Source organism: Heterodontus francisci, chromosome 41, assembly GCF_036365525.1.
Source record: "Heterodontus francisci isolate sHetFra1 chromosome 41, sHetFra1.hap1, whole genome shotgun sequence".
NCBI classification, from domain to species: Eukaryota; Metazoa; Chordata; class Chondrichthyes; order Heterodontiformes; family Heterodontidae; genus Heterodontus; species Heterodontus francisci.
In genome coordinates, this window is record NC_090411.1 from 22,354,949 (window position 1) to 22,378,479 (window position 23,531).

General features: G+C 46.3%; 1 protein-coding gene across 3 annotated transcripts; it reads left to right on the top strand.

Moving 5' to 3' along the window:
- Positions 1-95: 95 nt before the first annotated feature.
- LOC137353343 (peripheral myelin protein 22-like) lies at positions 96-22,451 on the top strand. 3 transcript variants are annotated; one of them, XM_068019497.1, is made up of 6 exons: positions 96-366; positions 5,732-5,793; positions 15,825-15,935; positions 17,095-17,191; positions 18,996-19,136; positions 20,772-22,451. In XM_068019497.1, exons 3-6 carry the CDS (start codon positions 15,858-15,860, stop codon positions 20,927-20,929), a joined length of 474 nt encoding a protein of 157 aa, XP_067875598.1. In that variant the 5' UTR covers positions 96-366; positions 5,732-5,793; positions 15,825-15,857; the 3' UTR covers positions 20,930-22,451. The 3 variants fall into 3 exon arrangements, with proteins under 3 accessions (XP_067875598.1, XP_067875597.1, XP_067875596.1); XM_068019496.1 differs by lacking the exon at positions 5,732-5,793 and having other exon boundaries at positions 99-366; XM_068019495.1 differs by lacking the exon at positions 5,732-5,793 and having other exon boundaries at positions 101-366; positions 15,809-15,935.
- Positions 22,452-23,531: the final 1,080 nt, after the last annotated feature.

Consider the following 23,531-nt stretch of genomic DNA (forward strand, 5'->3'; position numbering starts at 1 on the left):
CCGACAGTGCAGCACTGCCCTGGATAGGCAGGGATGGATGGGTGGGCGCGGGGTGTTAGCCTCGAGTCTCTGGAGTTGGGACTCCAACCCACCAGCTGACTCAGAGGCGAGAGCACTATCAAATTAGAAACATAAAATCTTGTTGCCATAATAAATAAGCAAGGGGCGAAAATAAGCGCAATCCTTCACCACTGAGGAGGGGAGGCTTCCCAGAAAAAGTGACGCGCGGTCGCTTTAAAGCCCACTGGACGGTAACGAGTGATGTGAGCGAGGAGGGCGTTGGTTTGACTGGGACTGCGAACAAGTTGTGTTCATCTTTTCTCCAGGCTCGAACTCGGCAGCTCGTCTCAGTTTCAGGGATTCCAGGTAAGGATCGTTCCTCTCTCTTGATATTTCTCCACTCCCCAACCCCCCAAAATCTATTCCTTTGTTTAAAAAAAAACTTCTTTTGAGGAAGAAACTCAGTGGGAAATGTTCAGATGCTCCGATCAGTTTCAGGGCTGCCGTTTAGATGTCAATTTCAGCTAATTGAAACTGACTTCAATCTTTTTTTTAAATTGAACCTCAGTCTATCTGCACCCTGTTAAGGGCAGTAATTAACACTCAAAAACAGGGAAAAGTGGAATTAGGTACTTTAAAAAAAAAAGGATGGCAGTGTTGGGGGTTTATTTCCCCCCTACCCAAATCAACTGAACTGAAAACAAACGCAGATTTTAAAACTCATCGTGGTTTTAGTTTTTAAAACTCGTCACTAAATCTATGTAGTATTTAGAATGTAATATTTTAAAGTATAAAGACGAAACCGTTTTTTTTTCAATTAAAGTATTAAGGACGGGCGTGGCAAGCCAGGGATAGTTCTGGACACTAAAACCGGTATTAAGTGTTTTTTTTTGTTTTAATTTTAAAAAAATTTCTTTTCAGACTCCCATCCCATCCGAACGACCCTTCTACTCTCTGTCTGCTTTATTTTTTTTTTCCGAAGGGGATGAGAGACGTCGAAGCTGCTGTCATTCTTCAACCAGATGTTTTGAATCAGTCTTGTTTTGGGCTCTTTCCCCACCCAATCAGCTCTGTAGCGCCCGCGGTGGCAGGAATTTGGGACATGAAGTGAAGGGAATGGGGGTGGGTGGGTGTCTGAGCTGATGGGGGATGGGAGGTGAGACTTGTTGAGTTATTCAGGGGTGACGGGGTCAGTCCTGGCTGGTTTCAGTCACATCTGGATGAGTGTGAGTTCACCTACTTTAATTGAGAGTTCGATCTCTCCCATTTTTCCCCTTCATTGAGGGGTTGTTGAAGTGATGTGCACACCCAGAGCACGCTGCAGGAGAGCAGGCTTGGTGGGATACGCATACAGTGGAGTCCCAGTTATGTGGAATGGACATTGGCACCTTCAGTTGAAAGTGGAGTGCCAGTGACGTGGATCGATGAGCAAGGGCGTGTTGCCAGTTTATATCAAGGAAAGACTTGCATTTATATAACGCCTTACATGACCTCAGGAGGCCCCAAATTGTTCACAAACGCAGTCACAGCTGCGAGGTAGGGAAATGCGGGAGCCAACTTTCACACAGCAAGATCCCAAAAATGGCAATGGGCTCCATGTGGTGGTGTCTGAGGGATAAGGGTTGGCTGGGACACCGGGGAGAGCTTCCCCCTGTTCCCTTTCAAAATAGTGATGTGGGATCTTTGACGTCCACCTGAGAGGCCCAGTAGGGCATGGGATTAATCTCCCATCTGAAAGATGGCACCTTGGACAGTGCAGAACTCCCTCGGTACTGCACTGGCTGTGTCAATTTGGATCATGTGGTCAAGTCTCTGAAGGGAAAACCCACAGCCTTCTGACTGAGGCAAGGGTGCTACCACTGAGCCACAGCTGACACCTTTGTGTATCTGGTATTGTGTGTATATGGATCACATGTGACTTCACAAGCTGACTCGCTATGTTAAGCCAGTTCATTGTTATTTACTCGATTGTAGTGACCAGTGGTTTTGCTGGGTCAGTATTATATCCGGTTGCTGTTTTGGTGCTCTTTGCAAATCAGGAACATCTTGACATCTGGTGGAGCCTGAAAGGGCAGCCAGAGAATCTCTGCCACAAATCTTTTCCGGTGATGTCACTGTGCTTGGTCAAACTTTCAGTTCCTGAACTTTCTGGTGCTTCCCATCCTGCACCAGCTCGTTTTCTTTTAAGTTTTTGCTGAACTTGTTGTAAAACCGCAGACCTTGCTTATGGATGATTAGATATGTGAGCTCTCTGGATGCTTGCTCTTGTGCTCCCTGTTTGTGTGCTCTCATGCATTCATATTCTCACCCTTGTCAGTCCCTTCTCTGTGTTTCTTGCCCTTCCTTGATCTCTCACTCCTATCTAAGCAACTGGTTAAAGACAGAACTTGCACTTATATAGCACCTTTGACAATCTCAGGATGCCCCAAAGCACTTTACAGCCAATGAAGTACTTTTGCAGTGTAGTCACCTGTTATGTAGCAAACCCAACAGCCAATTTGTGCACAGCAAACTCCCACAAACAGCAAAGAGATAATGACCAGATAATTGGTTTTACTGTTGGTTGGTTGGAGGGAATGCACCAGGGAGAATTCCCCTGCTTTTCTTCAAATAGTGACCTGCCAAGAATAGAGGGGGTGGTGAGGTAAATGGTTTCTCGATGGTTAAGGGCCTGCAAAAGTTGGTTTTGGAAATTCTGTAGATCATTGGAAGAAAGATCTCAGGGAAATGAGGAGCCCCATGATTTGGTGAGCTAGCGTGTCAAGAAGTCTTCAGTAGGAAGTGTCTGGGAGAAACCAGGTATAAAAGATATTGGTAGCATTGATTGTAATTGTTGGGTCTTTAAAATAGAGATAGTAATATTTCAGTGGAGGGTGAATGAGAGACAGGTTACAGGCCAGAAGGATGATTTCTTCTTGGCAACCATTGAAGGAACAATATGAGGGAGTCGGATGGTGGGAGTGGCTGAGGATTTTCAATCCGAGGATGTACACGTAACTGTCAGAGGGAGCGGGAGAAAGGAAGTCAAAGAAGGAACAAAGATAAATTGAACATAATAGCACAGGGTTGGGTCATCAATCAGCTGCCAAGTAGCCGTTATCTTATCAGAACACTATTGGCCTGTTGTTCAGATAATAGACTCTCCATTGAATGTGACTAACACTCAATCGCATGATAAACGCACAAGGAACGCTGGAGTTTATCAAAAATAAATAACATTAACCGCCTATGCTGTTTGGCACATTCCCCTTTCCCGGAAATAAAAGGGATGCTGATTCCCAGCGATTAGTAACGCGGAGCAGTTGGCCACGGACTCCCACCAAATGGGAACATTGAAAAAAGAGCATCAATATGTCCCAATGTACTGCCAGGAGGATATCTACACTTTATCTGTGCATTACAAAGCCAAGTTCCTAGTGAATGTCCTGTGTAATTGCTCACTATGCGAGCTGGGTTGGGGCCTACATCGACCAGGGACCATTCAGCCCATCGTGCCCATTACTGGCTCTCTAAAAGAGCTATCCAATTAGTTCCATCTCCACTCTTTCTCCATAGCCCTGCAATTTTCCAGATCATTATAATTCACTGCATTCAAAAAGACTTCTCATCTCCTCTCTGGTTCTTCTGCCAATTATCTCAAATCTGTGTCCTCTGGTTATGGAGCCTGCTGTCCAGTCCCCAATGATGCCGAGTATGGGTGAGTAAGGAATGGAACTTAACCGTGAAGCACCTCCTCGTGGACTAGCCTGCTGTCAACTCATTCATGAATGCACAACTGGCATGAGGTATGGGAAAGTTGTTGGTGCTCTGTATTCCCCAGCTTAAATAAAGGTTTACAGGGGCAGGCGAGAGGAAACTGGTGGTGAGGGGGAGGGGGCATGGAGAAGATGGGAATGGGCTTGCAACCCATTCTGAAAAGAGATCAAACTTTGCAAGATACTTCCATTGTACTGTAAGTGCAACAGAAGGTTTTACAGGGGCTGCTGTGTCCAGTCAGCCTTCCTCCCTCCACCATCCAATGCATAACAATACCCCGAGTCTGTGTTTAGAGGGGACAGAAAGATAGTGACCTTACCCTTCCTAAACCCCAGAAGCTGCAGCTGAAATTCTGCAACTGTCAGGGCAAATGTCTGTTTTGATGAGCAGGGCCTCCAGCACGGTGCTCAATGTGATACACACACAGCTGCCCCCAATATAAAAGCTGTGCTGGAGCAGGGTGGGTATCAGTGACTAGTGTGTGTGTGGTGCTACAGAAAATCTGTAAGGCTGGTGTTGGCAGTGGTTGAGGGGGAGCTTTTGAGGTTGGGGGGCTGGGGGTGGTTAAAACAGTGTTGATTTAAAAGAGCACCGTCTTTAAGTAGCAGTTTTGAAAATGTATTGTAAATGTGAAAGAGTGCAGATATACAGCCTGATGTAAAGGAGGTGGAGTCTAATGCATCTCCAGTTTGCCAGCAACTGTTTTTCTGACATGGATCCTGCCCCTTTTAATGTTGGCTGGCCAATACTGTCTGCTTGATTCAACTCCCCCATCCTGTAACACTTCCTCTTTAAATGATTGAATGGAAACCGGGAGTCATTGTGTGTTTTGATGGTGCTGAGATTTGGGTTGTTTTGATCAGTGATTGAGGGGTCGTTGCTACCCTGGGACTCAGCCAGGCACTCGCAGCTTTTAAATACCACTTGTTTGAGCAGCACTGGTTACATCAGTCATAACCCCAGCGAGCACTAGCAGGCAAACGTGTCCGAGAACTCCCAGCCTCCAGCCGAGTTGCCTCGTTGCAGTGACTGAGTCAGGGGATCGCGATGGCAGATGCAGACAGACTGCTTTAATAATGACACATGCTTGGGTGTGTTTGTGATTGGCTGAGTTAAATAAACTAAAACCCTCAAAGAACTCTCTGTTCCTCCAATTTTGGCCTCTTGTCCAATTCCCCACTTCCTTCACTCCACTGTTAGAGGCTGTGCCTTCAGCTACCCGAGCCCTAAGCTCTGGAATTGCCCCTCTAAACCTCTCCGCCTCTCTCTCCTCTTTTTAGACACTCTCTTTAAAACCTACCTCCTTGCCCGAGCTTTTGGTCACCCTCCTAATATCTCCTTATGTGGCTCAGTGTCAAATTTTGTCTGATTTACGCTCCCGTGAAGTGCCTTGGGATGTTTTGCTACTCTTAAAGGTGCTATGTAAGTGCAAGTTGTTATTGTAGTGACGTCTATTAAAGGTGCTGACATTTAAGTAAAGTTGCTAAATGCTTCTGGAGGAGAAATTCGGCAACTCCATCGCGTGATGATGTTTACTCTGTGTTGTCACTGGGCTCTGGGATTTTTTTTTTTTCAACCAGTTTTGCACAATGATTTCATGGGCTGTGGGTTTGGAAGGATTGTGGCTGTCATTAGTAGAAACCCGTTAACCAGCCAGTCAAACCACAGACCTCAGGAGTCGGGCTGCAGTGGTGCGTGCGTGGTGAGCTGCTGTTTTAAACGGATTACTCGTGCTGGGAGGAGCAGAGTTGTTATTGAGTGTTCGCTGCCTCCAGGTGGGGTAAAATGGATCTGGTATTGGGCGGTAGTAGTACTGGGGTAGAGATACTGATGTATGTGGGGGAATGGTTTAGGGGGCAGTGTTTGCTGATTAAAGCACACTGCTTTTGGGCCCTTGGCAGCACAGATTAAGGAAACTGCGGGGTTGTGATTGGGGAAATGACAGTTTCTTCCTTTTCCTGCCCCCATCTTACAGAATTAAAAAACAGAAAATGCTGGAAGTACTCAGCAGGTCTGGCAGCATCTGGAGAGGTTCAGGTTTGTGTGACCTTTCATCAGAACCCATCTTTAAAGGGACATTTTCTTCATGGCAGAAATGTTTGGCAAACTTCTGAATGGATCAGACCTACGGCCATTTCCATCATTCCAACATCACTCAACAGGCACTGTTGTGCATTGCATGTTAACATGAGTGTTGTGTTTGCACATTAAGGGGCTTGAGCTGTTTACAGAGTCGGTGACTTTTACCTTGGCCTGCTGAAGATTTGTTGAGATCTGTGATATTACCTTTAACTCGGCCTGCCGTGCCCTTTTGAGATGCTTTGTCTCTCGTCTCTTTTCTCACTCCATTGTAACAAGACACTTCCTACCCCTCCACAGCCATGTAATCTCCTGGGATAGGCAAAAAACACAGGAAAAAAACCCCAGAGTCAAATGATCTCCCTGGAAAATTGCTCTCTGACCACTTGCAGACTGAAACCAGTCTAGGAGATCGCATATGTTAACTGCTACTCATTTTATACGAACCAGTCCAGCTTCCTTCTGAAAGTCTGCAGAAAGTCAGCACCCACCACACCTGGTAATGCATTGCAGAGGTTCACTATTACCTGAGAAATGATGCCTAACATCCGGCATGATCCAGGTTGGAATTCATGGGATGGACTCCGTAACGCTACTGGAATACACCAAATGACAATGTGGCTCTAAACTAGAAGGTTGTGGATACTGAGGGGCTGCTTGCCCTGGCTACAGAGTCGAGAACTAGGGGTCATAGTCTCAGGATAAAGTGTTTGGGACTGAAAGGAGGAGAAATGTCTTCATTCAGAGGGTTGCGAATTTTTGTAATTTTCTATCCCAGAGAGCTGTAGATACTCAGTCGATGAGTATGTTCAAGACTGAGATGGTGGAGTTTTGGACAATAAGGGAATCAAGGGATATGGGGATAGTTCGGGAATGTGGAGTTGATGTAAATGTTCAGCCATAATATTATTGAATGGCTGAGCAGGCTTGATGGGTTGTATGGCCTATTCCTGCTCCTATTTCTTATGTTTCTTAGGCATCACTCCAGAACTTTGAGTGCAAATCTAGGCTGGCAGATTATCTGCAAATTATGTTGTTATCGCATTGCTGCTGTGCCACCTTGCTTCGTGCTAATTTTCTACATTACAGCAGTGACTAAAGTCCTTCATTGGCTGTAAAGCATTTGGGGATGTCCTGGGGTCATGCAGAACCTTGGATGTTTTTTTAAATTGATGGGAAATGCTGAGCATGAGGCTTGTCTTGATAAGTTTGGTTAGTGCATTAGAGAGGTTGTGATTATAGTACAGGGATTCTCAATGGTGCATTGGGCAATCCTGAGCTATCTTTGTGCTACAATGGACTGGAGCCCCCTCGTTCAGAAGATTTGCATTCCTGGCCAACAATACTTTAGGAACTGAGTGAACTGAATCTTCTGTACTTCCTGTTTCCATTCCATCCTTGATCGTATCAGTTTGTTGATGCTCGCAAGACATATTAGCCCGCCCTCTCCCACTCCTTTTCGGAGAGGAAACCAAATCTCCTGAGAGTTACTGAAGCTCGAGTTTTCCTTCCTCCGGCTGCCTGTTTTGACAGAGTTGTTTTGCAATGGGGACGAGGAAAAGTTCCTGTTCAAAATATGTGTGTACTCAACTTGCGCCTTCAATGTGGTAAAACATCCAAAATCTCTTTGCAGCGTCATAATTAACACTGAGTCAAAGAAACATTAGGACAGGTGACGTATAGCTTGGTCCAAGAGGCAGAGGATTATCTTAAAGGAGGGGAGAGAAGGGCTGGGATCCACACAAGCCATGTACCTTTGTTCTTTTTTGCAATCAGAATAATTATTCTTCGCAAAGTGCTTTCGAGTTCTCAAGGCATCAGCACAAAAATGACAAAGTTGGGATCGCTGCCTTTGGTTAGTCTGGTAGATGCTGCCCGTGTGGGGTACTATTCTATATTGTGCCATGACCCTTTCCCTAAAGGAGTTTAGTGATACTCTGTTGGGGGAGCTTGTAAGAAAGCCTCTACCATTAAGCGCCTTCTAATATTGTCCATACTTTTCCACAGTTCAGGCTCATTTAGATTCTTTTGACCTTTTGCCAGCTGCTAATCCAAGATAAGCCAATTTAGGAATGCACTACTCATAGAGAACTGGCAGTGTGACGAGCGGGCACGCTTGCCAACCCATGTGAAAGTAAATACATAAGAACATAAGAAGTCTGCACTGCCATTCAATAGGATCATAGCTGATCTGATTGTGGCCTTAATTCCACTTTTCAGCCTGCCCCCCCCCCCACCATAACCCTGGACTCCCTTGTAGATCAAAAATCTGTCCAACTCAGCCTTGAATATATTCAATGACCCAGCCTCCACTGCTCTCTGAGGAAGAGAATTCCAAAGATTAACGACCCTCTGAGAGAAGAAATTCCTCCTCATTACTATCTTAAAAGAGAGACCCCTTATTCTGAAACTGTGTCCCCCCTGGTTTAGATTTCCCCACCAAGGGAAACATCCTTTCTGCATCTAAATACACTAACTCCTGACAACGATTGACCAGGCATCTTTGCGCTTGTGCCGTTTCTCCCACCTCTGACGTCCATGGCGTGAGCCCCGTCAGCCGGTGCGAGTACTGGTTTGCGCCTGCACGTGGTGATGTCATCACACACCAGTAACTGCTGGCCACTCGCTCAACTGCACTCTCTTGTTCTGGGTAACGGTGTGCCAGTCAAGCTGCCTGCAGCTCAAGGAGCCATCCTGTCTGCCACAGCCCCATTCCCTCCGCTGCCTCTTGCTCGTCCCTCACCGCTCCCCTCTTGCACTCCATGCTGCGTGGTGCTCCAGTCATTGCCAGCCGCAGTCTGTCGGGTTCCCTCTCCTACTGGGACTCGGCACTTTGCTCTATAACCTGGCAAACCTGCTCCTTCCTTCCTGTTTTTTCCAGTTATAGAGTCATAGAGAGATACAGCACTGAAACAGGCCCTTCGACCCACCGAGTCTGTGCCAACCAACAACCACCCATTTATCCATTAATCCCATATTCCCTACCACATCCTCACCGCCTACCTACACTAGGGGCAATTTATAATGGCCAATTTACCTATCAACCTGCAAATCTTTGTCTGTGGGAGGAAACCGGAGCACCTGGCGGAAACCCACGCAGTCACAGGGAGAAACTTGCAAGCTCCATACAGACAGTACCCAGAACCGAACCCGGGTCACTGGAGCTGTGAGGCTGCGGTGCTAACCACTGCGCCACTGTGCCGCCCTACGGTTACAGTGATGGATCAAACCCCTTCCTTCCCATTCGCTCCCACTGTGCACAACCCCCAATGGACTCAAGCCCCTTCCCATTCACTTCCATTGTGCCCAATCCCAATGGACCAAACCCCTTCCCATTTCTAGTTCTGTGTCATCTTTGATGCCTAGGACATTGCTGGCTTTGGCATCACAGGCACTGCAACTACATGTGTGGGAAATACGCACTTTGCAGTTGTGACATCACTAAACTCAGCCAGGTAAATAGTAGCACCATAACCTTCACTATTCACAAGGTGATGTCTACCCTCTCAGGTGCTTGTAAAACTTTCCATGGTACAATTTTGAAAAAGAGCGGGGGCATCCTCTGCAGTGGCCTGACTGACATTTAGCCCTCAAACAACATCATTCAAACAGATTATCTGGCCATCCACATATTACAGTGTTTTGGGGAGCATGCTGTGTCAGTTTCCTGCAATACAACAGTGACTATGCTTCAAAAGTACTTCATTGGTTGTAAAGCGTTCTGAGACATCCTGCAGTCCTGAAAAGTACTATTTCTTTACCTTCGACAAATGTGGTATAGTCACAAAAATTATCGGACTTTAACTCCAAAGAAACTCTAAACGGAAGCTGTTCAGACTGAATTACTTTACAATGAATGTCTGGAATGGGCTGCCTGAGGAGACAGATTAGTGGATACTTAGCGAGGGGAAGTGGTTGTGGAGTATAAGGGCAGGGATGGTGAGTAAGATTTTCCAGATGTCGTTGTCACAATCTGGATTGCATTGCCTGTGAGAGCGGTGGCAGCATGTTCAATTGGAACTTTCAACAGGGAAATGGATATATACTTGAAAAGGAAAACATTACAGGGCTATGGGGAAAGAGCAGGGGACTGGGGATAACTGGATAGCTCGTTCAAAGAGCTAGCACAGGCATTGTAGACCAAATGACCTCCTTCTATGCTGTATGAATCTATAACTTCGGGGCTAGCCTGAATTTCATAATTGCATCTGGTGCCATAACGACGCTTTGTCTTGACTGAGAAACACATTTGGAGTAAACAACGCCATATTCACTGTGCAGAACAACATCCTAGTTCAGGCAGCCAGAGTTGCAATGGAGTATTTTCAGCAATGGATAAATGCAAAGCGAGGCTCGCTTTACAGTTCTGAGCACGACACATCAGGAAGGATATATTGGCCTTGGAAGGAGTGCACCGCAGATTTACCAGAATGATACCTGGACTTCAAGGGTTAATTTCTGGGGTGAGATTACACAAACTAGGGTTGTATTCCCTGGAATTTGGAAGGTTAAGGGGTGATTTGATCAAAGTTTTCAAGAACATCATCAAGGGGAACAGATAGGGTCGATAGAAATTATATTTCCACTGGTTGGAGAGTCTGGGACTGGGGGCATGGTCTGAATATTGGAGCAAGACCTTTCAGCAGTGAAACTACGAAACATTGCCCCACACACAGGGTCGTAGAAGTTTGGAACGCTCTGCCACAAATGGCAATTGAAGCTAGATCAATGCATAATCTCGCTCAGATTTAAAATGAAATCAGAAGTATTAAAGGTAGATCGAGTTAGGTCGCAGATCAGCTATGATCTTATTGAATGGTAGAATGCCCTCGAGGGGCTGAATGGCCTCCTCCTGTTCCTATGTAAAAATTCGTATATCAGTAATTAATGCAACATGTTGGAACTTCCATTTTCTACATCATTCACGCTTCTGATGCCTGTCATTCGTATCCTACCATGGGAATTGTTATCTGCATTTGCGTGCTCAGGAGTTTCTAGGTTGAAGCTGTTTCAAAGCCACATTGTGTTGGGCCCTCCTAGATGAGGAGACAGAGGAATAACATTTTCATCCTAACAGCCTCAGTTGTATTCAAACCCAAGTAATGAAGGAGAAAGGCCATCTTATCTCTTGGCTCCATTAATTGCTGTCAGAAAGTTTTTGCAAGTCAAATTTCTGATTCAACAACCTTGCTTATCTTTGCGGACTTCAATTGGGTTAGAATTACCGGCTGCACATCCCACAGGGCTTAGTTCCTTTGTGATCTCCATGCACTCTCTCCTTTTCCTTCTTGCATGCAAATTTTCTTTTTGTACATTTGGATTTCACTTCCTTGAATATGTTTACTTTGTGGTTACATTTCAATAGGTCTTGATTCCAGCTCTTGGTGCATGGACATTAATTAAACTCTTCAGTAGGGAGAGATCCTGGGCAAAAGCTTCCCTTCTACAGAGGGTGGTTGGAGATGTCCAGGTGTGAGGCTGGGAACCAGCCCTACTCTCCCTTCCCAGGAAGGGAGTGAACCCATAACAATTGGGGCAAGAGCTGGCATCGCCAAAGCCCCTGGGTAGAAATTGGTCAATGTTATGCCCCTTTGTTTGGGTGTGGAGCACGCACACAGTAGCAATGGGATGGCCAGCAGCCGATCCTCACTCAGCAGTTGGACCTTTTTATCATTTTTTTAAGGCACCCTGGGAGGAGACCAGAAACAGGCATTAGGTTCCTAATTTGCATATTTAAGGGGCCCAACGCCTGTTGAAGGATCAGAAATTTGGCAGCAAGCAGAATCTGCTGCATTCAAGATTCTTCAGTGGGCCCTGTGACGGTCAACCGTTCCTGTGGAACCATGAGAACTAGAAGTGACAATCCACACCCCTGCAGCCCGCTCCAATCCCCTCTTTCTGAACTTACCTGAGGGCCACTCCCCGAAAGACAGGCAGCCGGACATGGGCCTCTTAGCTTGTGCGAACTGCCTGTGGAGGTGTGACCAGTGGCAGCAGCTCGTGTTGAATGTCGATGAGGCCTGAGGACCAATTTCCATCTATTCTGCGGTAGTGCCTGAAGTCGGACCCAGGTCGAAATCTACCCCCATGTTGCCTTTGCTATATATACCACGGCCTTGCTCAGAGATCATTAGAAATAGGAGCAGAAGTAGGCCATTCAGCCCTCGAGTCTGCTCCGTCATTCAATAAGATCATAGCTGATCTAATTCTGGCCTTAACCAATTTCTTGCCTGCCCCCCATAACCCTCGACTCCCTTGTAGATCAAAAAGTGTGTGGTCACTGCCAGCATCCTTTAATCTACAGATGTGGGATAATGGTAATTAGGGCCTCCTTTTAGGTGAAGGTACCCTCGAGGGAAATGATGGTTTTTAAACCTCTTCCACCCAGCTTGTGAAGAAAATCCTGCTGTGTTCACCAGATACCAAAATCTGTAGCTGGTGCCCTGTTGAGGCTCTTGCCTGTGGATTGGCCACTTGGGCATGGGGGTGAGATGTGAAGGATTGCTGCTAGTGCCCATGAAGTTGTACACCAGCCTGTATTTCTATGGAGCAACTGGTCACAGTCTGTGTTCTGATTAATGCTCAGGGAGCAATAATGGACGCCACATGTGTCTCTGATCCTTTCCCACCCACCATTGTGGTTGAAGTGTCCTCTTGTGGTGTAGGCTTATGTGAGGATTGGTTACTTCGGTCGGAAGGACTGTCTCTGCCCAGGATGAATCCCCCAGCACGAGTTCAGTGCCCTCATCAGGAATGAGAACCATTCTTGGCATTTTTTCACAGACAAAGATTTTGGGTAGGTTGTAGTCCTCGGTCGCAGGCCCGCAGGTAGCTAGTCAGGCCTATCCGTGACCGACAGATTTTCCCACAATGGGTACAAGTGAAGGTGTAGTCGCTGCTGGGGGCAATTGGATCTATCCTTCTCCTCCTTTTCTCTTTCATGCTGGTTCTTCGCTCAGTCTCAAAGGTGTCTGTAGCCCTCCTGATGTAGCATCTCCAGGCATCACGATCTATGGCCTGTGCTTCCCACTGGTGATGGTTGATGTGGCACACAGAGGGACTTCTTCAGGGCGCCCTTGAGATGTTTGCATGGGACCCCTCTGTTCCTTTTACCCGTGGTCAGCTCTCCATACAACACGATCTTGGGAAGGCGACTGTCGTCCATCTGGGCAATGTGACCCACCCAACGCAGTTGGCTTTGCAGGAGGATGGCCTCGATGCTGGTGATGTTGGCTATTTCCAGGACTTCAATGTTTGAGATGCGGTCCTGCCAGTGGATCTTGATGCTGCGGAGGCACATGCTGATGGAAGTGCTCTAGAAGGCGTACATGACGGCGGTATAGGACCCATGACTCGGCACCATAGAGAAGGGTGGTGAAGGCTATGGCTTTGTACACTTTGAGTTTGGTCTGTGCTCTGAGGCTGTGGTTGCTCCACACACATTTGTAGAGTCTGCCAAATGTACTGTTTGCTTTTGACAGCCTAATGTCCACTTCCTTGTCTATGGTGGCATCAAACAAGATGAAGCTCCCCAGATAAGTAAATTGTGTGACTGCAGTCAGCTCGGTTCCCTCGATGACAATACTTGGTCTATATTCTTCTTGGGGGTGCAGGCTGATGCGGGATTTCAGTGCTGCCTCGGAAAAATGTGTTCTACATTGCAGGTCTGATTGTGCTCTCCTGGTCCACAGTCGTCGGCAAAAAGAAGTTCACGGATGAGTCTTTCTTGTATCTTTGTGTGAGCCTGGAGACGCCTGAGGTTGAAAAAACCTCCATCAGTCTGGGAGTGTACGTAAACTCCCTCCTTAAGGTCTTCCGTTGCCTGCTGCAGCATCATGCTGAAAAAGATGGTGAATAGGGTCGGGGCCAGCACACGTCCCTGCCTCACACTATTGGAGATTCGGAAGGGACTGGAGAGGTCACTGTTTTGCTTGACTTGTCCGTACTGATTTTCATGAAACTGCTTCACCATGGCCAGGAACTGGGGTGGGCATCCAAGTTTTTCAAGGATTTTCCAAAGTCCATCTCTGCTCATAGTGCCGAATGCCTTGGTGAGGTCTAAGAAAGTGATGTACAGACCTTTGTTTTGCTCACGACACTTTTCTTGCAATTCTCTGAGTGCAAATACCATGTCTGTGGTGCCTCTGTTTGCTCGGAAACCACACTTGCTCTATGGAAGGTTTTCTTCCGCAATGGTAGGCACAAGCCTGTTCAGAAGTATTCTAGCCAGGATCTTCCCAGCAATACAAAGGAGGGTGATCCCACAGTAGTTGGAGCAGTCTGATTTTTCTCCTTTGATTTTGTGCAAGGTGATGATAACGGCATCATGAAGATCCCGTGGAATCCCGCCCTGTTCCCAGCAGGCCGTGAACAACTCATGGAGCTTGGTGTATAGGGCAGGGCCACCAATAGAGGGAAAGAAAAGCATGCCCTGACGTCCAGGTCCCACGGCACCCATGGACAGCTTAAGCGATCTGTTCCTATATGCCTTCATTTTAGTTGCCCAGCTCTTGCCATGCTCCTTTGTCGCTGGAGAAGAAGAGGTGGCATTTCATGGATCTCTCTGCTGCTACCAACAAATAAATTTGCTGGATTGACTTGACCAAAGATTTGACGGCCATCCCGCTCTTTCACAAAGCAGCTGGTAAAGGGGCAACGTCCACGAGTGCTCATTGCATTTGTGATTGGGGGGGGGGCATCAAGTGGGGAAGGGCAGGGAAGGGGGTCTCTAGTGGAGATCAATAACTGTCTGAACTCTTATCTCTCATCCTCTTGTGCGAATAAGCTGACCAAATATAGCCTTGGTGCTGCTTTTTACATGGGACAGTTGCAGATCCACTGTCTCTCAGGACGAAGTGCCACATTCCTGAGACCTTCCATGTGGTAGATGTTCCTTTCAGAGCAGTGCAACCAAACATCAGTCTAGACTGCCAGCTTACCCCATGACATATGGGGCTAGAATTGTCCCAATCTTCGGCACAATGCTAGAGTTGAGAAATGGTCTCCTCCATGTGACCTTTTCTCCAACTTTTTCTGAAGGCAGGACTGGAATGATCTGGGATATGGTTGGCGAAGTGCTCCCATGTTGCGGCAAATGTCCCTCTGCAGTCACTATTTATTTTCTGATGTGCCGGTTGAATTAGTATTTAGTGGTGTGACAAGACAGCAATAGGCGGTGCAACAAACATGAAGACCTTTTTACCTATGCTGAGCTTATTAGCTCCTTTTCTCCTATGTAATGGAGTTTAAAAACTAGGTTCCTCTTAAAAATGGCTCAGCTGTATTTGACGCATAGTAAGCATAGGACAGATGCTGTACCTGCAACAGGTATCTAAAGGAGGGGCCAAGCCATTCAATTCAAATACAAACATCCTGTTTGGCTCTTTGAGTTTGAGATGCAGCCTTAAATTTGCTTTGTCTCTTGTCAAATTTTGAAAATCTATCTTGGCCTGCCTTTGTTCTAATTGGGGTTTTTACCTCTTCCACCAGAAAATAGTTGTAAGCCATAGAGATACAATGACAGGTCTGCAGTGAATAGCCCAGCAAGATAATGTAAGGGCCTTTGAACACAAATTCTATCTCCCAAGGAGGGTTAGTTAAATATGTGATCACCGTATATCTGCGATGCATAATGTTACTGTTCATGTATCCAATTACTGGTTAATAAATCTTTTTGGCAGTTTATAATCTAGGGCCAGGGGTCTAGTTGATCCAATGTGAGGTTGTGTAATATGGCTTGTAGCATAGATATAACTTTGTGGGTTTTTGGATCAATCCCTGGGTTCGCTGCATGTAGTGAGATATTTAGCAAAGACTTCATAAGTCATGGGAGTAAGACCTTGTCTTCCAGACCCCGAAGGTGAACAGATACATCTGGGATAAAAAACTAAAAAGTGATTTTACCAATTGGGCTATTCATGATCTATGTTCCCTCCTTATATAAAGTGTCCTAACCATGTTCCCCTCTTTGCAGTATTACTCTTGTATAGCACTTGGCTTGACGACGACCCTTTGGATCCACCATGCTGCTGTTGCTAGCCTTAATCTTTGTCTTGCATCTGACTGCCATCATCCTCCTCTTCATCTCTACGGCTCACAATGTAAGTACAGAATTGGCCTGCTCTGCGGATGTTGAAGGAGGTTTCTCTCAATGGGAATAGATTCAGGCGCCTCAATTGATGAAGTGCAGACTTAGCTGAGCTGAGCACTCTCTGGGCAGCAGTCACATGTGCCTCCATGTAATCCGGATGATTGCTTGGATGCATTTGGGAGTCTGCCCAGTTCTTGAACCCGCAACAGGGTCCATATAAGGTTAAAAGTGATGTTGCAATTCCTGCTCTTTTGGAAATTCCCAAACTCTGGAAACAAGGTCTAACCATGATATGGAAGTGCTGACATTTCTTAATTGTTGTACATTCAGCCCCATCCCAGCCTTGTCTAGTGGCTCGGGTAATCCACCAGGTGGTCCTATATCTTTGTTAATGCTCTGTAATCTGATCTGGGCTGGCTCATTGCTGGGGCCACTTTGATCCTTTCTCAATCACAGCAATATGGACTCTTATTCTGAGGGGCGGATGTGAGTCTGCAGATCCTGTTGCTAGATACCCCAAGCAGAGGGTTGCTATAGCTGATAAAACGTTTATCATCTTATCTTTCTCAACAGCATCAATACTGAGGGGCAGTGACACTAGCCTAAAGAAAGCACTTTGAGACAGAGCAAGTTTCTGGTCTCTCCCCTTCCCTTCGATAAAAGTTTTCGGATTCTCTTTCCATTGGTCCTCGGTATTTTTCCGGCTGTTCTTTTTCCTCCGTCCCTTCAGTTATTCTGGACTGCCTCCTGTTTTCTTGAGCAGGAATTTGCACAATGATTTGTGGAAAAAGGGAGCCAAACACAGAGGCAATGGATGGGTTGACATTGGGTTGGTGGGTGTGAGAAGGGCCACAGTTCGGTCTGCTTCATAATTGCATTTGTTGTGCGGAGAACGAGCTGGATTTTAAGGTGACTGCAGTTTTCCAAGGCGAAGGCCGGAAACTTGCTCTATCTGTTCCACGTCAGAGTTTACAACAGCCTCAAATGCTGAGTGTTGGTACATAATGGCCAAGTATATTAAAAGGCCCTCCATCTGGACTCCCCTGGAGATATTTCATGTATATGGTGACAACTCCAAACGTGAGTTTCTGTTGGTCCGTGATCTGTATTTTCACCCCTTCTGTGCCCCATTTGCTTACCCATGTGGTGACAGTTTGTTTCGTTCTCAGGTTTGGTGGACCACTAATGGTTATTCCATTGACATCTGGAAACAGTGTTTCTACACAAATGGCAGCTGTGTTAACGTAGCCTATAAAGACAAGGAAGGTAAGTTTTTGACCAAATGTTCTCAAATCTCGCATTTATGTGCACAAGCGAAATTACATGAATGGCAGGAGCTATTGTCTGCAGCCTCTGTAATTCTATACTTTTAATCACATTTTGTTTATTGCATGAGGCAACATCTCCCGATGTAAGGTTGGTGACCGAGACAGTCAGCCTGGGGTTTGACTGGTGCTGAATACTCCTACCTCTTGGTCGCTGTTGGGAAGTGATTGCGTGGAAATAGGGTGAAGACCAGATAGGCTTCATGGTCAAATTGGCTGCTGACACTCACTGACCAGACGTTGATTGTAGAATGGTCATTTGGATAAGCGCAGGAGGGAGAGCCTCCTACTTTTGGACCCTGAACCCCAAACGGGCCTAGTATGGTCAGCTTGTTCTTGTTCTCTCGTGTTTCCCAACACCACCACTCCCCACCCCGACACCATGCTATCTTCCCCCTCCTGTGTCTCCTTGCTCACTCTTTGCCCTCACAGCATTCACTCTCCCTAATTTGAGGTCACTTGCTCTGTCTCCCTCTCTTTCCCCCTTGTCCTTTCACATGCACTCCCCCTCGCAAATGTCATGCTGCATCTTTTCCTTCATCTCACGCCCATCCCCTCCTCTGGCACATCAGCTGTAGCTCAGTTGGTGGCATTCCTGCCTCTTTAAGTCACAAGGTTCTGGGTTCAAGTCCCGCTCCGGGGCTTGAGCACAAAAATTGAGGCTGACACTCCAGTGCAGTACTGAGGGAGTGCTGCAATGTTAAAGGCGCCGCCATTCAGATGCGACATTAAACCGATGCCCCATCTCGGGTGGATGGAAAAGATCCCATGGTACTATTTTGAAGAGGAGCCGGGGAGTTCTCCCTGGTGTCCTGGCCAATATTTATCCCTCAATCAACATCGCAAAAACAGATTATCTTGTCATTATCACATTGCTGTTTGTCGGAGCTTGCTGTGTGCAAATTGGCTCTGCATTACAACAGTGACTATACCTCATTGGCTGTAAAGCACTTTGAGATGTTTGGTGGTCGCGAAAGGCGCTACATAAATGCAAGTCCTTTTTTTCACGTATTCTCTCTTTTTTTTTGTTCCCAAGCTGTAGCTGCTGTCTTTCTTGCCCATGAACTGCAGCCAGTCCTTCCTCTCAGTAAGGCTCTCGCTGTGTTTTTCAGTGTTTACTTTCCTTGAATGTAATCTGAACAGGAAGTGCCTGACTCCAGCCTGGAACAATATTTTTCATGGCTTTTTCACACGGTGACACACTGGCGCCACCTGCTGCTCGCATGCGGCAACAGTCTCCATTTACAGGGAGCAAATCAACCAAGGTCATTGGATGGGCTACAGTTGTCGGAGGTTAAATGGAGAAGGGACTAAAAAGCAGCTATTTAGATTCACGGGACTGCGTATAATGTGCACACTCTGGGTTTGAAGCTTGACTGGATTGCAGGAATGAGTCTCCTCACTGCTGCTATCAAGACATAATCATTCCTGTTGAAGTCATTGAACATCATTGGCACTATAAATCTTCTATACAGCCTAGGGGCTGCTGAAATATGGACTAGGTGACGTTGAAGCTTTGGGACCAGCTCGGGGTGGGGCGTTGGGGGAAGCTAGGAATGGGAAGGAGGATAGAATATGTGGCTCCAAAATCACCCACATTCTAATTTTTAAGGTCGCAAACTTTGGCTGGAAAAAGTACTCCTGATCACTACTTAAAACTGGAAGCAGCTGGTTAATGCGGAGGCCTCCGGGAGATGCCTTTGTCAGGTGGTGAGCACTAACCTTTTGATCTGTTTTGCCTCCAGACTACTTGCAAGCTGTCCAGGCCGGCATGGTGCTGGCTGTGATCTTCACCTGCTGTGCCCTGCTCTTCTTCATCTGCCAGCTCTTCACACTGAAGAAAGGAAATCGATTTATCTTCACTGGCCTCTTTCAGCTGCTCTCCTGTAAGTTTGTGCAACATTTGCTTTTAAAGACCACATGGAGACTACGGTTGGAAGAAGGGATTAAAAAATTCAGTTGGAGTGCAGTCTCTTTATTTAAAAAATAAAGACACACATCGTCTGACACCCCAGGGGGAAGTTAAAGGCTCACAGTCCTGGAAAATCTGACATGCAGTCATTTAAAACTCGAACAAAGGCATGTTTGAAAAACTGGAGTAAAACGGCTATTCGACCCCATCTCGTCTTCCTTCCACAGTGCATGCACTCTACCAACCCATTAAAACTCCATAAAAACATTGCATTTATCCTGATTTATCAAAGGTGATTGAGTAAAGCTCCAGAATATTGCTATCCTCGAACCCATCATGCCTAATTACGTTGCTGTGTCGCTTGCTTTTTGTCACAAGAAAGGTTTTTGACTTTCAGCCTTTGCTCTCCCTGAGCCTTGTGCTTCCCATCCTGTACCCTGTAAATCCACACCTGCCCCCCCCCCCCCCCCCACCCTCAGCACCTATGTCTAATGAACTGTTCCTTGGGTTGACCACCTAGAGGTCAGAAAGATAGGTCCAGAACCCCACTTTAATAGCAACCATGATTGGTTTACACTGATTAAAGGCAATTTGAAGACTGACTTTAGGAAGTTCTTCCATGGAGCGATCAATACATGGAGGCATCGAGAGGTCAGATAATGGAACGAAAAACCATGCAATAATTTTAAGAAATGGTGGTATGTTGTGTTGGGGAACCTTTGTTCTGCACAGATGCGATACAATTATCCTCCACCATCTATATTATCCTTGTGAACAGGTGGGTGCTCACAGAGGTTGCTTCTGCAAGTACTTTCCTCTCATGGGATGTGAGTGTTGGTGAGACCTCTATGGACCCTGATGGCTTTTCCTCATCCCACTGGTTTCCTCTTGATATTCTGGAAGAGGGAACACCAGGGACTGTAAGGAGAATGTTTCCATGGTCCATATCCCCAAATATCCACCACCTTAATCCTGCACCAGGCTTATTTTGGAACAATTCTTCACTGAAGATAAGAGGTCGTGACTGAGAGATTAAGTTACATTATGCATGCTTTCATTCATTGTCAGAGTATTGCTGAACCATGTGTGCATTGTATTATTTTAGACAAATACTCATGGGAATTAGCTGGAAGAGAATGGGAAGAGTATTTTTAACAGCAATGGTTATTGAAGGTTCCACTCTCGGTCTCACCTCTTGGCCTTGGTAAATGTGATTATCAATCCATGCCTGGTGAACATATCCTGGAGCCCAGATTTGAAACTCCCATTTCTCAGGCGGGATATTGCCATTCAGTAATAGGGGATGTGCCAATTGGAGCCTGGGAGTCATCCCAAGGGGAAATTGGCATCCAGAGCCTTCCTGGGCTGCTTTTGTTCAGCTTCTAATGGGATATTCAGCATGGCAGAGGCCTTGGAGCAGCTTGCCTATCTGACCTCCTGTGGAATAATGGCCTGGAAACTAGGGTGATGTTGGAGAAAGGAGGAGAAACATTTTACTCTAGTGTTCTTGCTGACCTGTGTATTCGGTGGTGTCAACATCATAGCCATTGCCACTTCCCAAGGTACAGACTGTCTTGTCCCATTTAATCGAGCTTCTGTCCTGTTCCAGGTCTCTGCGTGGTGACTGCAGCAAGTATCTACACCGTCCAATTCCACTACTATGACCAGAATGGCTGGTATGGGTCCTCATACATCCTTGCTTGGATTTGCTTCCCCTTGACTCTGGTCAGCAGCATAATGTACATCATCCTCCGCAAGCGGGAGTAAGCGCTCGTGGTGAATGCACCCGAGGCTGGGGATGCTCTTGAAGATGGATCTTGGGGCCCAAACATGTTAGTTTCTGGAGCAATGTTAAACTGGATTTCCATTTTGAAAAAGGGAAAGTTATTTTTGTAAATTCTTTTTCATATCTGCGCTCTCGATCTCTCTTTCTCTCCAACTATCTCTCTCCTCCCCTCCTTCCCTTGCCTCCCACATAAAAATGTTCTCAAACCATATTTTGCTTCAGTTAGCTGGGAGAGGGGCTTGCAGCATTTCAAAGGACAAACTCTATACTGTCCCTTTGCTGAATTTTGTGGGGAGGGAAGGTGTGTAATCACTGTGTCTTAAATAAAAGAATTTTATCCTTCTAGCCTTTCACAAAAGCACTAGAGAATTAAACTTTTAAACAGTTACTTGTAACCAAAGTGGCCCATGAAGCACAAAACCTGACACAGGAGAGGTCCCCTGGATTCACCAGCATAAGATTAAGTCTGGGGTCTTGCCTTGAATGCCCGGGGTTGGGGGATGTTGGATCTCTATAGAATGAAGTGACTCATAGTACCTCTTGCTGCTGGGAAACGGCCACTGCAGTAGGGAGAAATCCCAAAGTCCTGGCAATCATGTGTTCCTGACTGAAGGAATGTGTGTGGTAAGTTTTTTTTTAAAGAGCGAAGGAAACCTGCTCTGATCCAAATAGAGGAGATGCACTCCGTCTAGTCTGGGATTAGAGATGCAGCTGAGTTCTAGGAAGAGCCTAAGTTCACAGAGCTGTCTAGCCCTGTGCTTGGACTTTTCACCCTTTTTGAGACCTTTCCCCCCTCAATGAGAGGCCCTGTTGGAAGCCTCCCCCCTCCCCCCGCCACCTTGGCACCTTCTGCTGGTGGTGTGGGGAGGGGAATGGCTGCACTTCACCCCACAACGTCCCAGAGATTGGTGAAAATATAAGTTGCAGCACTCCGTACTGCCCTTCCCAATCGTGTTCAAGAATGGGGGGAGGTGGAAGAGTGGAGAAATGTATCCAAAAGCAAATATTTTTTCTGGGGGAGTGGGGGGGCAAACAGTTCCCCTTGGCCATCCCACAATATTTCTCTTTTTTTCAAAAAAAGTCTTTTTTTAAGAAATCTTTCCAGAACCCCTTAATATAAAAATGCTCCCAGATCATTAAAATTCTTTTTATTATGTATTTAATTGATGAAGCCCCAGAGCCATGTGTGACACCTGTATAAAATATGGCGCCGTTTCCCCTCCCATCTTCGCTCAGCCTTATAAAACGAGTCTCCGAGTTGTGGGGTATTCCTCAGAAAAACCTTCTTCGACTTCCATTAACCCTTCCCACCCTCACTGCCACACACTTTCCAGTCGGTGTTCAATGTAGACTTGGGAAGTACGACCTCTGAACAGCCCTGATCAGTGCAGTGTTGTGAGGGAGGGGGATTGTTTTGTCTTTTTGTCTAACTGTTGCTGCATTTTTTTGAAATAAAAAAGCAAAAATGTGCTAACTAGTAATAAATGGATATTATATTGTTAATATGTAGAATTGTCTTTCTGTGGTAGGGTTGAGCATTTGTGTCTGTTTAGTTTACTGTGGATGTGCTTTTGCTCTGTGGTCTAATTACACTCCAGTTGATCCCTATATTGAGCCTGCCAGGTGAAAAAAGCTCTTGCTCCCAAACTGAGGTCAGCTAATCTCAGACGCTGCCATTGTTTGACAAGGCTCTGGAGAAGAACAGTCAATGACAATGGCTTGCAGTTATATTGGGCCTTAAACCTACAAGAATGATCCATGGTCCTGACATGAGGGGGGTGAGAATTGTGGTGGAGGAACGGGCATGGTGGGTGATGAAAGACTTGGTTAAAGAATTGAGTTTTAAAAGTAGTTGGGTTAAGCTATCGAGAGATGTGGAACTAAGATGGGTAGATGCAGTTAAGATACAGATTGGCCATGATTTAGTCGAATGGAAGAACAGGATCAAGGGGGTTGACTGGTCTACTGCTTTTCCAATGAGAGGGAGATTGTGGTGTTTAGGTGGCCCGAGTGTATGGCTGAAGTGACTGAAGGCATAGCCAGAAATGGAGGAACGCTGGGGTCAGAGGAGCAGGGAATTTGGGTGTTGGGATTGTAGGGCTGGAGGGGATTACAGGAGATTTGAAAGGGCAAGCCTTTTGGAGGGATTTAAACAGAGAATGAGAATGTTACATTTTTTTGAGATCTTGGGTGACTGGCAGTCAGTGGCTGGCGATACCTTCTTCACTACACGAAGGGCTGGTGAGGCCTGAGAACTCCTTGTTGGGCTGGAGGTGAGAGTGGGGGGAGCAGTCCTGCTCCTCCTGGCCCTCGGCTTTCAAAGTGGTAAATTGAAACATATTGTAGCCTCTTCTGTGCGGTCGACTCCTCTTGTCTTGCTGTTGCTGAGTGCTGGACGGCATGCGACTGACTCCTTGAGTGAACATTGTGACACCAGCTCCATCATGGGGCCTCAACTTTAAGTAGGCCCCACCTGCTTTTAGTGGGAACTACATCCAAGGACTGAATTGCTATTCAGTGTGATGCTGGCTGCGTAACACAGGGCATTGGAGGTGGGATTCTGATTTTTAGGAACTTGACTCT